Here is a 14482-nt window from a genome sequence, read left to right as displayed (position 1 = left end):
ACAAATAAGAAACAATTGTGCCGTGAGAACATTTTCATACATACACACAGTTATTGCATGCACACTCCAGTAGCTTATTGCAATACATTGTATGGATTCCATTGTAGAAAATGTCAAAAGGCGCCATGCCAAGTCTAGTTAACACTGTAAAATTAGATAGCATGAGAGCTTCAAATGGACTTGTATTCCAGAAACGCTCTTGTCGATATGTTTTGTACAAAAAAGTATTTTGGAATGAAAGTAATACAATTATATTCATGTCTTGCACTCTGCTTAGTTTGCTTCACAATTCACCTCATTCTACAAATAAAAACACATGCACAACTATTTCAAAAACACACCATCAATAAGTCCAATATGCTCGATTAAATTAAAAAAAAGTATTACTGCAATGATCTAGGAAGAACCAATTAATTATTAAGCTTAAGGCATAATCAACACCGACATTTGGTATTACAAAATTTGATTTTTTTAATACTATGCTGAGCTCCCAATCTTACCAATGATGCCAGGAGGAGGCACTCACCAGACACCAGGTACATACTCCGAGATGAATAGAAAATCAAACTGTAATTCCTGGGCTGCTTTGATCTACTTTCTAGCAGTTGCTGGAAATAAGGATTGATCAGCATCTGTCCTCCCATTCACCCTGAACCCACTTTGTGGATTGGGGAAAATAACGAGATTTTGAAAACATGCTTTTCATATTTGATAAAACACAGGATATGGAATTTAACGTGGGTGACAGGGGCCTGGCCCCATGTGAGAATCCCATCTCGCCACCTTTTTCGAGGGCCCACCAAGTTAGGAACCAATCAGACAATTACTTGGGCGGAGTCACACCTTCCATGGAAGTCCTGCCCGCTGAGATTGGCTGAAACTCTTCATTGCTTGGCAGTGAGACCTGAGAGCTGTTAGCTGCTGCGGGAAATGCACCCAGCTGAGGCCCAGGTTACCGAGGGACCCAGAACACAGATGAGTGATGGCAGAAGGGGGTCACTCCTGGAGGTTATGGAGAGAGGGAGGGCAGGGGCTCAGCAGTGTGGTGGCTCTCAGGGTATCCCCCATCCGGATGCTGGGTCCCTTGACACCAAGTGCCTTTGAACAAGGGATTCGTCCTGGGAACATACAAACAATCCCATCCATTGCTGGGTGAACACTGCTGCTAGCAGGCTGAGGCCCCTAACTGGGGATTAATTGCCCATTTAAGGATCTCAATTATCAATGGGGCATGAGCCTTCCCACCTTGGGACTTAACTGAGGTGGATGTGGGATGATAGATGGCATAGGCCCCACTCACTACCTTCCCGCCTGATTAAATGCCCACCCACCACCAAACTCGCCATGGGGGAAGGTATTAAATTCCAGTCAGGTTGGCTGCTCTTTGAACATAGTCCTAATTTTGTATTTAAAGGTTGTAACTGGACGATAGTGGTTTGATAGTCTGTATAAATATTTGATCCAAATGCTTATCTAACACTGCTCAGCTGTCTTAACATTGGCCCCATTAAAACAGCTGAGTTGCCAGTTAGAATTAAATTCCCAAATGACTTCAAAGATGTGGTTATACTGTTTGTGGTTAAACTAATTGCTATTGACGAGATTTTGTTTCAAAAATGGAAAACTTGCTTATCTCAGCTGCAATGTAATAGGTCTGACCTTGACCTCAGAAAGCAGGCTACCTCTCAATTGATTTAACTCTGTTGCAACTATAACAATTCCCAGTAAATCACAAATATTTATATAAACCAAAAATGTTTAAGAGAGTTTAAATGATTTAGTATCCATTTTGATTTTGTTGAGAGCTGACACTTATTTCTGCTCTGTATCTGCTGACAATAGTAGTAAATATGTTTGGTTATTTAAAACCTCGGATACCCTGAGAGGCATTGCTTTGTCAGTAAAATCATAATTTTCAATCTTATAGGTGGAAGTATTTATCAAAGACAAAAAGAATTCAGTGAAATATTTCGAGCTCAGGGAAAGTTTAAAAAAAAATCAAAAGATAAAAGGCTGCAAACTATCATTGGAAATTGTTCCAACTGGTTGTAACTCCAGTGGGAGCTCTGAATAGACTTAGAGAGGGTATAACACTGATATCCACCAAGTCCCCCCCCCCCCCCCCCCACAACTAACAGGGAATTCCCAGTGTAACTTTCACTTTTGTCATTCCGATGTTACGTGCAACAAATGTGATGTTGCTTTTTGATAAAATTTCTGGCTTCACTTCACATGCAAACAGATGACTTAAAATGTGTGCTAAACATGCAAGGTGGTACTGCTTTCCAACTGGAATTGAATCTTTTGTTGTACTTGATGTGATTTCCAATCTTCTGCACATCCAGCCCAGACTGCTCAAGGCTAGATTACCAGATTGCATTTGATGTGGGTTTCACAAAATCCCATGAAGGGGTGGTCAAATTGGATCCTGAAAATAATGAGAGGCCAAATCGAAATTTAGGATCCCAGAAAGGTGGGTCAGTGTGTGTCATATATAATAGGTTGAACTGGTCATGTGAGAAGCAACATCATTCTGATAAATTTCAAATTGCGATATATGGGAATAGTCGATATAATGAGGGGAATACTGCACTGTTCCAAAATTGGAAATGAACAGATGGAGGGCAGAATTCTCCGTTCCTTCACGTTGATGGGATTGGCTGGGCCCGCTGCAGTGAATCGAGATGTGGCTGAGCGCCAAATTCTCCATCCTCGCTCGCAGCGCTAGGGAGGCGCACTGGGATCAGAGAAACTCCGAGATAGTTTCCTCAGTGAACATGGATTATTTCCGTTTTCTTGATTCACTAGTTTCTTTCGCTCCACTAACCCTATAAGTTCTGGTCATAATAGTTTATTACGGGCGCAATTCCCCCAAACAATTTCTAAGTGTGGTCTCCGGCAGGAAGCAAGGCCCGATTCAATATCTAAATGACAGCCGAGGCCCCCACCCACCAATTAAATTTGACACTAAAAGATCATGATTAAGGTCATGAAATAGCAATAAATGTATGGTAAATGTGAAAGAGATATTCCCAGGTTGGAGTTACTGAGGAATTATTGATACATAAAATGGAGTTTGGAGGTGCAATTAAGTTTGAGAATGATCCAGTGAATCTAAATTCACACCTCTGTATTGGAACTCAAAATAATAATTGTTTCATTTGTAAAATACTTGAAGTTGCATTTTATCGTAATGGCGAGCAATGTTATTGTTGTTCACAGTCCACATATATCTGAATGGGGTAAATTAAGGCTAATTCAAATAAAATAGCAAAGTACTCTTCCGATTAGGCAAGTTACAGCTCTCAGTTCTCAACAGTGAACTGCCCTTCCCAGTGACGCCTTTGGTGATGGTGTGGGGCATTTAATCAAGATGGCAGGTGAGGACCCTGCTGCCTTCCCACCTCCACCCTGATTAAGACAACAATGGGAAGATCTTCGGCTTTTCCATTCCGCCACTAATTGAGACCCTTAAGTGGACAAATAATGTCCAATGCCCTTGCTGCCGACCCCTTTCCCCATGATCCTCCACCCTCTGATATCAACCAACTGTGAGCTTGAAACCTGCAATGGTATGGTTGATAAACCTGAGATGGCACTGTCTCCCTGGTGGCACTGCTGTCCAATCACACTGCCAGCCTTTGGTTGGCTGACAGCTCGCGGCAGGCAGAACTTACTCCCCGGGTCCTGGGTTACTGAAAAGACCAGCTGCTGTCCAGTTCAGTGCCTGATTGGTACATAGTTTGATGGGCCTTTCTCAAAGGAGGCAATGTGGGGCCCCTGTCCTCTCTCCAAGCAGTAAGAGAGACCCTCGTCACCTCCATTAGATATAGCCTTAGATTCAAATTAATAAATAAAATATTTTTCCAGTAAAGAAAATAGGTTTAACTTAAATCATATTTGGTTCTACCTTCAGTAGTTTTAAATGAACCACTAAGTTTAATTGGGAGCAAATTTTCATATATTCCATCTTATTCTACAACAGCATCTTTCGATAAAACAACAAAGCTTCATTCGTGGCTCATTCTTTCAGATGTTAGCTGCAATTTTTCTTCATGGCTCTTTAATAGAAGAGCAAAGGACTGTAACAAAGCAGCATTACAGTCAATGCCCTTATTGCTGCAAGATAAACACATTGTCACTGAGTAATACAGTTGTCACCCATATCCTGAGCATATCGGTCTGATATTATGGTCCTCAATTCATCAATATCTTTCCTCAACTGACAAACATCAGTTAACTTCTTTGAAAGTGTTTCTCCACTCTGGTAATTCTCTCCTTCATCGCCTGAACAGTGCAGAGCTGCCAGTGAATCAGAGAAAGCATTTGTTAATATAGACATCTTGTCACATGGGATAGATTTTCTTGTGTGTGCTACTTTCATCAAATGGTAATTGTGTGTAATTGTTATTTCCCATATTAAATTCCTAACTCATTGCTGAGCAGTGAACAGAGGAAAATAAGGCTGCACGGTGTGGTACGACGTGGCCGGTAGGTGGCGGGAGGTCCGTCTTCTGGAATCTACCTTGCTCGCCACACCCACAATCGCACAACATGCTGTCATGTTAATCTTGCCCATTGTGGATGGGATCTCTTTTAATAAATCTGCATATTGGAATGAGACAGCTAGTCTCACTCTATTTTGTTTTTTAAATTTAGAGTACCCAATTCATTTTTTCCAATTTAGCATGGCCAATCCACCTACGCTGCACATCTTTGTGTTGTGGGGGCGAAACCCACACGAACACGGGGAGAACGTGCAAACACCACACGGACAGTGACCCAGAGCTAGGACCTCGGCGCCGTGAAGCAGCAGTCCTAACCACTGTGCCACCGTGCTGCCCTTAGTCTCACTCTAATATGCATTCCCATGAACTATCAAAAGTCTCTGGTCAGTGCTGGTCTTCGCAAACAGGGACCATACGGAACGGCAATCATGGGGGGTCTCCCAGGGGATTGGAGGCCCCCAGGTGCTTACCCTCTGGGCAGGGTGGCACTGCTGGTACCACCTGAGAACCCTGGCACTGCCAGCCTGGCACTGTCACCTGGGTGCCAGCCAGCTATTGCCCAGGTGGCAGAATCACTGCCAGGGTGTCAAGCTGGCATCTTTCCCACGCTACAGATCGAGCCTGGGGGTACCCTCCATGTATGCTGGGGGTTGCGGGGGGAGGGGGTGGAGGGCGGGGGGAACAAGGTCCCCCTTATGGTTGAGTTGGGGCTTTGGAGGGGGTTCAGACGTCAAGAGAGGTCCATTAAAAATGGTGTCCCAATCTCCTGCACCGAGGAACTCCAGAGAATGGAGCTCCTCAGTGCAGAGAATGGGACTAAGTGTGGCCTCATCAGGGATTTTCCCGCTGAGACCCCTCGATAGCATGGTGTTTCTCGATGCTGCCGAGTCACCAACCCTCTAAATGGTTGTGCTGATCTTAGGTTGGGTGAGAGTCACCTTCATTATTTGGAATGGTGCCAGCTCAGGAAAGGTATCTCGCTGGACCTGACCATCCACCTAAGTGGGATATCCTCCTGTCTTCGGGTGCCACACAAAGGTGGCATAGCCATCCCAGTAGAATTCAACCTGATAATTCTGTATCAGTCACTTCTGCCTGAATTAGCAACAATATAATTCTGTATCCATCAACCCTCCCTCAATTAGGAACAATACAATTCTGTATCACATACCCACCCCTGAATTAGCAGCAGTATAATTCTGTATCCTACATCCCTCCCTTAATCAGCGACACAATAATTATGTATCAATTATCCTTCTCTCACTTAACGTCAATATAATTCTGAATCCGATACCCCCTTCCTCAATTAGCAACAATATAATTCTGAATCAGATACCCCCTTCCTCAATTAGCAACAATATAATTCTGAATCCAATACCCCCTTCCTCAATTAGCAACAATATAATTCTGAATCAGATACCTCCTTCCTCAATTAGCAACAATATAATTCTGTATCAGATACACTTCCCTCAATTAGCAATTCTATTGTTTTGACATGCACAAGGTGACATTGCTCCCAATTTCTTTGCAGTTTTGGGGGCAGTGAACTTATGTGCTCATCAAGAGTGTGGGGAATGGAATATTTTGTTATTACTTGTATTGAGTCTGAGAATTACACATTTGAGAAGCAAGCATCTACCACTCTGACAGCAATGCCATTCAATCCAAAATTCTGACAAGCGCCATCGGCTGCACAAATGTTTTCTTTACTATAGTGCTATTCCTTGCAGACAATGTTAGACTGCCTATTAGTGTCTGATATATGGATAAAGGAATTGAATAGCTCATCTCATGTAGGATCGTTTATAGCAGCAACACAGAGGACCTTTAGCTCATCAGTGTACAATGGAATCATACCAAGTCCCAGAGGTGAAATACAAGGTGCTAATCAATTAACTTAATAAAATCATCAAAAGGGAAACCAAGGAAATTTGAAAATATATTCATGCTGCAATAACCGTGGGCTGGTTTCTCCACTCCCCACAGCCGGTAGCAGAAGTACCCGATGTGGCGGAGAATCCTGTGTCCCCCCCCCATCCCATTCCACGCCCCCCCCCATCAGAACCAAAACAAGCGCCTCCCCCATATGGCCACCCACCAGAGCCCCCCATCAGAGACCTTCATCAGACCCCCATCAGAGATTCCCATCAGAGACTCCCACCAGACCCCCCATTAGAGACCTCCATCAGACCCATTAGAGACCCCACAAGACCCCACCAGAGACCCCAACAGACCCTCCCATCAAAGACCCTCACCGGACCCGTCCATCAGAGACCCCCACCAGAGAACCCCCATATCAGAGAACACTGAATTGCCTAAAAATTACCCTCAGTCTGGACTCGTCTTCTGCAAACCTACAGGAGTAAGTTCAAAATTGTACTTACATTGTAACCCAAGTAAGAGAGAAAGGTTTGGCTCCTTTCCCTGCGCCCTCTGAGTAAGAATATTGCATAGTTCTCGCAGGTCATGCAGACAGGAGGATATTTCTTTCAGTAGCTTTTGGATGGCTGGTGTTTCTTCTGCTGAGCATTGCTTGGGCTCTTCAGTTTCCTGCAGTTGTTCATCATTTTCTGACACTTTTTGGTTCTTTGATGAAAACTAAATGTATGAAATGAAATGTTACATGTAGAAATTACACGACAGGTAGCCAATAGATCAGTTGTACATGTGTTGCTGCTAGCTCTTCAATTAGAGCTGTTTAATTTCCTTTTTATATTCATTCATAGAATGTGGGCATTGCTGGCTAGGCCACCACTGATTGCCCACCCTTAATTGCCCTTGGGAAGGTGGTGGTTAGCCACCTTCTTGCATCGCTGCAGTGCATGAGGTATAGGTACGCCCCACAGTGCTTTTAGGAATGTAATTTCAAGATTTTGACTAAGCAACAGTGAAAGAATGGTAATAAATATCCAAGTCAGGATGGTAAGTGACTTGGAGGGGAACGTTCAGATGGTGGTATTGCCATATGGCTGCTACCCCTGTTTTTCTAGGTGGTAGAGATTGTGGGTTTGGAAGGTGCTGTCAACTCCCCCTGGTGAGTTGCTGCGGTGTATCTTGAATATGGTACACACTGCTGCTACAGTGTATCAGTTGTAGAGGAGTGAGTGTTAAGATAGATGGGATGCCAATCAATCAGGCTGCTTTGGTGTTGAGCTTCTTGAGTGTTGTTGGAGCTGCACTCATCCAGACAAATGGAGAGTATTCCACCACACACCTGACTTGTGCCTTGTACTTGGTGGACTGGCTTTGAGGAGTCAGGAGATAAGCTACTCACTGCAGCAATCCTAGTCTCACTTGTAGACACATTGGGTGGAGGGGGCATTTAATCAGGCAGAAAGGTGGTGGGAAAATGTTTGCTGAGTTGAAGGGGGAGGGGAAGTACCCTCCTGCTACGAGTTGGACAGGGCACATCAGTCACTCAGTCCAAAGTCTAAAGCGAATGAGACACCAAGTGCGGTCTGCTTGCACAGTTACTACATGAAGGATAAGGTTTTGAGCTGGGCGAAGCAGAGACGAGAAATGAAGGGGGGAGGCATTGGTATATGTATATACCAAGATCTGAGCAGAGTTAATGAGAAGGCAGGCGGCCTTTGGACAGGTGAAGCCGGCATTGTACGGCAGCGGAGTGAGATTCGGAGTGGCAGAGTTTGTAAGGAGCATCCAGAAGGCTTCTTAAAACAATATGTAGATAGTCCAACTAGGGAAGGGGCTGGTATTGGGGAATGAGCCCGGCCAGGTGGTAGAAGTTTCAGTAAGGGAGCATTTCGGGAACAGTGACCACAATTCAGTAAGTTTTAAAGTGCTGGTGGACAAGGATAAGAGTGGTCCTAGGGTGAATGTGCTAAATTGGGGGAAGAACCTAGATTGGGGGCGGATGTTTGAGGGTAAATCAACATCTGACATGTGGGAGACTTTCAACTGTCAGTTGAAAGGAACTCAGGACCAGCATATTCCTGTGAGGCAGAAGGATAAATACGGCAAATTTCGGAAGCCTTGGATAACGAGAGATATTGTAGGCCTCGTCAAAAAGAAAAAGGAGGCATTTGTCAGGGCTAGAAGGCTGGGAACAGATGAAGCCTGTGTGGAATATAAGGAAAGTAGGAAGGAACTTAAGCAAGGAGTCAGGAGGGCTAAAAGGGGTCACGAAAAGTCATTGGCAAATAGGGTTAAGGAAAATCCCAAAGCTTTTTACACGTACATAAAAAGCAAGAGGGTAGCCAGGGAAAGGGTTAGCCCACTGAAGGACAGGCAAGGGAATCTATGTATGGAGCCAGAGGAAATGGGCGAGGTACTAAATGAATACTTTGCATCAGTATTCACCAAAGAGAAGGAATTGGTGGATGTTGAGTCTGGAGAAGGGTGTGTAGATAGCCTGGGTCATTTAGATCCAAAAAAGCGAGGTGTTGGTGTCTTGAAAAATATTAAGGTAGATACGTCCCCAGGGCCTGATGGGATCTACCCCAGAATACTGAAGGAGGCTAGAGAGGAAATTTCTGAGGCCTTGACAGAAATCTTTGGATCCTCAGTCTTCAGGTGATGTCCCGGAGGACTGGAGAATAGCCAATGTTGTTCCGTTGTTTAAGAAGGGTAGCAAGGATAATCCAGGGAACTACAGGTCAGTGAGCCTTACGTCAGTGGTAGGGAAATTACTGGAGAGAATTCTTCGAGACAGGATCTACTCCCATTTGGAAGCAAATGGACGTATTAGCGAGAGGCAGCACGGTTTTGTGAAGGGGAGGTTGTGTCTCACTAACTTGATAGAGTTTTTCGAAGAGGTCATAAAGATGATTGATGCGGGTAGGGCAGTGGATGTTGTCTATATGGACTTCAGTAAGGCCTTTGACAAGGTCTCTCATGGCAGACTGGTACAAAAGGTGAAGTACCACGGGATCAGGGGTGAGCTGGCAAGATCGTTACAGAACTGGCTAGGTCATAGAAGGCAGAGGGTAGCAATGGAAGGGTGCTTTTCTGATTGGAGGGCTGTGATGAGTGGTGTTCTGCAGGGATCAGTGCTGGGACCTTTGCTGTTCGTAGTATAAATAAATGATTTGGAAAAAAATGTAACTGGTCTGATTAGTAAGTTTGCAGATGACACAAAGGTTGGTGGAATTGCGGATAGCGATGAGGATTGTCAGAGGATACAGCAGGATTTAGATCGTTTGGAGACTTGGGCGGAGAGATGGCATATGGAGCTTAATCCGGACAAATGTGAGGTAATGCATTTTGGAAGATCTAATGCAGGTAGGGAATATACAGTGAATGGTAGAACCCTCAAGAGTATTGAAAGTCAAAGAGATCTAGGTGTACAGGTCCACAGGTCACTGAAAGGGGCAACACAGGTGGAGAAGGTAGTCAAGAAGGCATACGGCATGCTTGCCTTCATTGGCCGGGGCATTGAGTATAAAAATTAGCAAGTCATGTTGCAGCTGTATAGAACCTTAGTTAGGCCACACTTGGAGTATAGTGTTCAATTCTGGTCACCACTCTACCAGAAGGTTGTGGAGGCTTTAGAGAGGGTGCAGAAGAGATTTACCAGGATGTTGCCTGGTATGAAGGGCATTAGCTATGAGGAGCGGTTGAATAAACTCGGTTTGTTCTCACTGGAACGACGGAGGTTGAGGGGCGCCTGATAGAGGTCTACAAAATTATGACGGGCAGAGACAGAGTGGATGGTCAGAGACGTTTTCCCAGGGTAGTGGGGTCAATTACTAGGGGGCATAGGTTTAAGGTGCGAGGGGCAAGGTTTAGAGGAGATGTACGAGGCAAGTTTTTTACACAGAGGGTAGTGGGTGCCTGGAACTCGCTGCCGGAGAAGGTGGTGGAAGCAGGGACGATAGTGCCATTTAAGGGGCATCTTGACAAATACATGAATAGGATGGGAATAGAGGGATACGGACCCAGGAAGTGTAGAAGACTTTAGTTTAGACGGGCAGCATGATCGGCACAGATCTGGAGGGCCGAAGGACCTGTTACTGTGGTGTACTTTTCTTTGTTCTTTGTTGGTCTACCCTGCAAAGCTGAGAGTGACTCATAATTTGAAGGGCTTTTATTTTGAGACAGTGGAGGCGTTCGGTAAGGCTGAAGGACTGGGACTGTGATGAGAGTTGGGATTTGGACTTGGTTGGTGAGGACAGGGATTGTTTTTTCTTATTGACATTTTTTTTATTTGGTTGGGGTTTTGTTTCTGTATCTTAAAAGAGGGGAAGGTTTTTTTTTATTGTCAGAAGTAGGGTTGCAGGGTAGCACAGTGGTTAGTCCAGTTGTTTCACAGCTCCAGGGTCCCAGGTTTGATTCCTGGCTTGGGTCACTGACTGTGCAGGGTCTGCACATTCTCCCTGAGTCTGCGTGGGTTTCCCCCGGGTGCTCCGGTTTCCTCCCACAGTCCAAAGATGTGCAGGTTAGGTGGATTGGCCATGATAAATTGTTCTTAGTGTCCAAAAAGGTTAGATGGGGTTACTGGGGTACGGGGATAGTGTGGAGGTGTGGGCTTAAGTGGGGTGCTCTTTTCAAGAGCCGGTGCAGGTTCGATGGGCCGAATGGCACTGTAAATTCTATGATTCTAAGTAAGCTTACATTAACACTGCAATGAAATTACTGTGAAAAGCCCCTAGTCACCACATTCTGGCTCCTGTTCAGGTACTCAGAGAGAATTCTGAATGTCCAAATGACCTAACAGCACATCTTTCAGGATTTGTGGGAGGAAATCGGAGTAGTAGGTCAGCGAGAGAAATAACTGAGGGAGAGCTGCAGACTAAAGCCAGTAAGATTAAGAGGAAAAGTCGTCAGGGAGTGGTTGGTCAATGCAGCAGAGCTGGTGGGCTGAAGTGCATTAATTTCAATGCGAGGTGTATTTCAGGTAAAACAGATGAATTTAGAGCTTGGGTTAATACGTGGAATTATGATATTGTTGCTGTTACAGAAACTTGGTTAAAAGAGGGACAGGATTGGCAAGTAAATATTCCAGGATTTAGATGCTTCAGGCAGGATAGAGGAGGATGCAAAAGAGGTGGGGGGAGTTGCATTATTGGTTAAGGAGAATATCATAGCTGTGCTGAGGGAGAACCACCTTCGAGGGTTCAGGCAGCGAGGTAATCTGGGTGGAGCTCAGGAATAGGAAGGGTGCTGTCACAATGTTGGGGGTTTACTGCAGACCTCCTAACAGCCAGCGGGAGATAGAGGAGAGATATGCAGACAGATCTTGGAAACAATAGGATTGTCATGATCGGTGATTTTAACTTTCCCTATAGTGACTGGGACACACTTCTGCTAGAGGCATGGATGGAGCAGAATTTGCAAGGAGCTTCTTGAAACAATATGTAAATATCCCAACTCAGGAAGGGGCCATATTAGACCTGGTGCTGGGAAATGAGCCCGGCCAGGTGATCAAGGTTTTAGTAGGAGATAATTTTGGGAACAGTAATCATAATTCTGTAAGTTTTAAGCTGCTTAAGGAAAAGGACACGAGTGGTCCTCAGGTGAAGGGGTTAGACTGAGGGAAGGCAAATTACAACAGCATTAGGCAGGATCTGGTGAGTGTTGATTGGGCGAGGCTGTTTGAGGGAAAATCAACATCCGGCATGTGGGAGGCTTTCAAATGTCAGTTGATTAGAATTCAGGCCCGGCATGTACCTGTGAGGATGAAACGTAAGTGTGGCAAGTATAGGGAACCCTGGATAACGAGGGATATTATGAATCTTGTAAGAAGAAAAAGGAAGCATTTGTAAGGTCTAAAAGGCTTAGGACAGATGAAGCCCTCGAAGAATATAAAGCAAATAGGAAGGAACTTAAAGTAGGAGTTAGGAAGGCTAAAAGGGGCCATTAAGTGTCATTGGCAAACAGGATTAAGGAAAATCCTAAGGCATTTTACACATATGTAAAGCGCAAGAAGGTAGCCAGAGAAAGAATTGGTCCATTCAAGGATATTGGAGGTAATCTATGAATGGAACCAAGACAATGGGAGAGATACTAAACGAATACTTTGCCTCAGTATTCACCAAAGAGAAGGACTGAGGAGTATAGGGTAGAGTGTGTAGATATTCTGAGTCATGTTGATATTACTAAAGAGGAGGTGTTGGGCATCTTAAAAATCATTAAAGTAGATAAGTCCCCAGGGCCTGATGGGATATACCCCAGAATACTGCGAGAGGCAAGGGAGGGCCTTGACAGTAATCTTTGCAGCTTCATTGACTCCAGGTGAAGTTCCAGAGGACTGGAGAGTAGCCAATGTTGTTCCATTGTTTAAGAAGAGCAGTAGAGATAATCCAGGAAATTATAGGCCGGTGAGCCTTATGTCAGTGGTAGGGAAACTATTGGAAAACACGCTTAGAACAGGATGTACTCATATTTGGAAACAAATGGATTTATTAGTGATGCACAGCATGGTTTTGTGAAGGGGAGGTCGTGCCTCACTAATTTGATTGAGTTTTTCGAGGAAGTGACAAAGTTGATAGATGAGGGAAAGGCAGTAGATGTTGTATACATGGACTTCAGTAAAGCCTTTGACAAGGTACCTCATGGTAGACCGGTACAAAAAATGAAGTCACATGGGATCAGAGGAAAGCTGGCAAGTTGGATACAGAAGACAGAGGGTAGCAGTAGAAGGGTGCTTTTCTGAATGGAAGGCTGTGACTAGCGGCGTACCACAGGGATCAGTTCTGGGGCCTTTGTTGTTCGTGGTATATATGTAGCTGGTCTGATTTGTAAGTTCGCAGATGACACAAAAATTGGTGGAGTTGCGGATGGTGATGAGGATTGTCAGTGGATACAGCAGGATTAAACTGGTTGGAGTCTTGGGCGGAGAAATGGAAGATGGAGTTTAATCCGGACAAGTGTAAGATAATGCACTTTGGAAGGTCCAATGCGTGTAAAACTTACACAATAAATGGTTTGGAAGAAAATGTAGCTGGTCTTGCGAACACTGACAGGCAGAGAGATCTGGGCGTGCATGTCCACAGGTCACTGAGAGTGGCAACGCATGTGGATAAGGTGGTCAAGAAAGCATACGGCATGCTGGCCTTCATCGGACGAGGCATTGAATATAAAAATTGTCACGTCATGTTGCAGCTATACTGGATCTTAGTTAGGCCTTATTTGGAATATTGTGTACAATTCTGGTCGCCAAAGAAGGATGCTTTGGAGTGGGTACAGAAGCGGTTTACTAGGATGTTGCCTGGTATGGATGGCATTAGCTATGAGGAGAGGTTAGATAAATTCGGTCTGTTCTCACTGGAACAACAGAGATTGAGAGGCGACCTGATAGAGGTCTACGAGATTATGAGTGGCATGGACAGAGTGGGTAGTCAGATGCTCTTTCCTAGGGTAGGAGAGTCAAGTAGGGGACATAGGTTTAAAGTGCATGGGGAAAGGTTTAGAACAGATGTGCGAGGTAGGTTTTTTTACACAGAGTGTGGTAAATATATGGAATACGCTACCTGGGGAGTTTCATAGAATTTCATAGAATTTACAGTGCAGAAGGAGGCCATTCGGCCCATCGAGTCTTCACCGGCTCTTGGAAAGAGCACCCAATGTCAACACTTCCACCCTATCCCCATAACCCAGCAACCCCACCCAACCCTAAGGGCAATTTTGGACACTAAGGGCAATTTATCATGGCCAATCCACCTAACCTGCACATCTTTGGACTGTGGGAGGAAACCGGAGCACCCGGAGGAAACCCACGCACACACGGGGAGGATGTGCAGACTCCGCACAGACAGTGACCCAAGCCAGAATCGAACCTGGGACCCTGGTGCTGTGAAGCAATTGTGCTATCCACAATGCTACCGTGCTGCCCACAGTGGGAGCAGGTACAATAGCGGCATTTAAGGGACATTTCGACAAATATATGAATAGGGTGGGAATGGAAGGATATGGACTCCGTAAGTGCATACAGTTTTAGTTTAGGCAGGTGCCATGGTTGGCGCAGGATTAGAGGGTTGAGGGGCCTGTTGCTGTGCTGTATTGTTCTTTGTTAT

The 14482-nt window shown here is 44.9% G+C and overlaps 1 protein-coding gene across 3 annotated transcripts in view; it reads right to left on the bottom strand.

Annotated features, from left to right (window-relative positions):
• Window positions 1-3916: 3916 nt before the first annotated feature.
• The window catches only part of cep85l (centrosomal protein 85, like), a 447302-nt gene continuing 436736 nt past the window's right edge, over window positions 3917-14482 (bottom strand). For all 3 annotated transcript variants that reach the window (XM_072499390.1, XM_072499387.1, XM_072499389.1), the window contains exons 12-13: window positions 6893-7106; window positions 3917-4302 (exon numbers count right to left, since the gene is read on the bottom strand). In XM_072499390.1, coding sequence (XP_072355491.1) covers window positions 4139-4302; window positions 6893-7106 — 378 coding nt within the window. In that variant the 3' untranslated portion in view covers window positions 3917-4138. The remainder of the gene's footprint in view (window positions 4303-6892; window positions 7107-14482) is intronic.

Source organism: Scyliorhinus torazame, chromosome 4 (genome assembly GCF_047496885.1).
Source record: "Scyliorhinus torazame isolate Kashiwa2021f chromosome 4, sScyTor2.1, whole genome shotgun sequence".
In the NCBI taxonomy this organism is placed as follows: Eukaryota; Metazoa; Chordata; class Chondrichthyes; order Carcharhiniformes; family Scyliorhinidae; genus Scyliorhinus; species Scyliorhinus torazame.
Note: the sequence above shows the minus strand (reverse complement) of the source record. Positions and strands in the feature narration are given on the sequence as shown.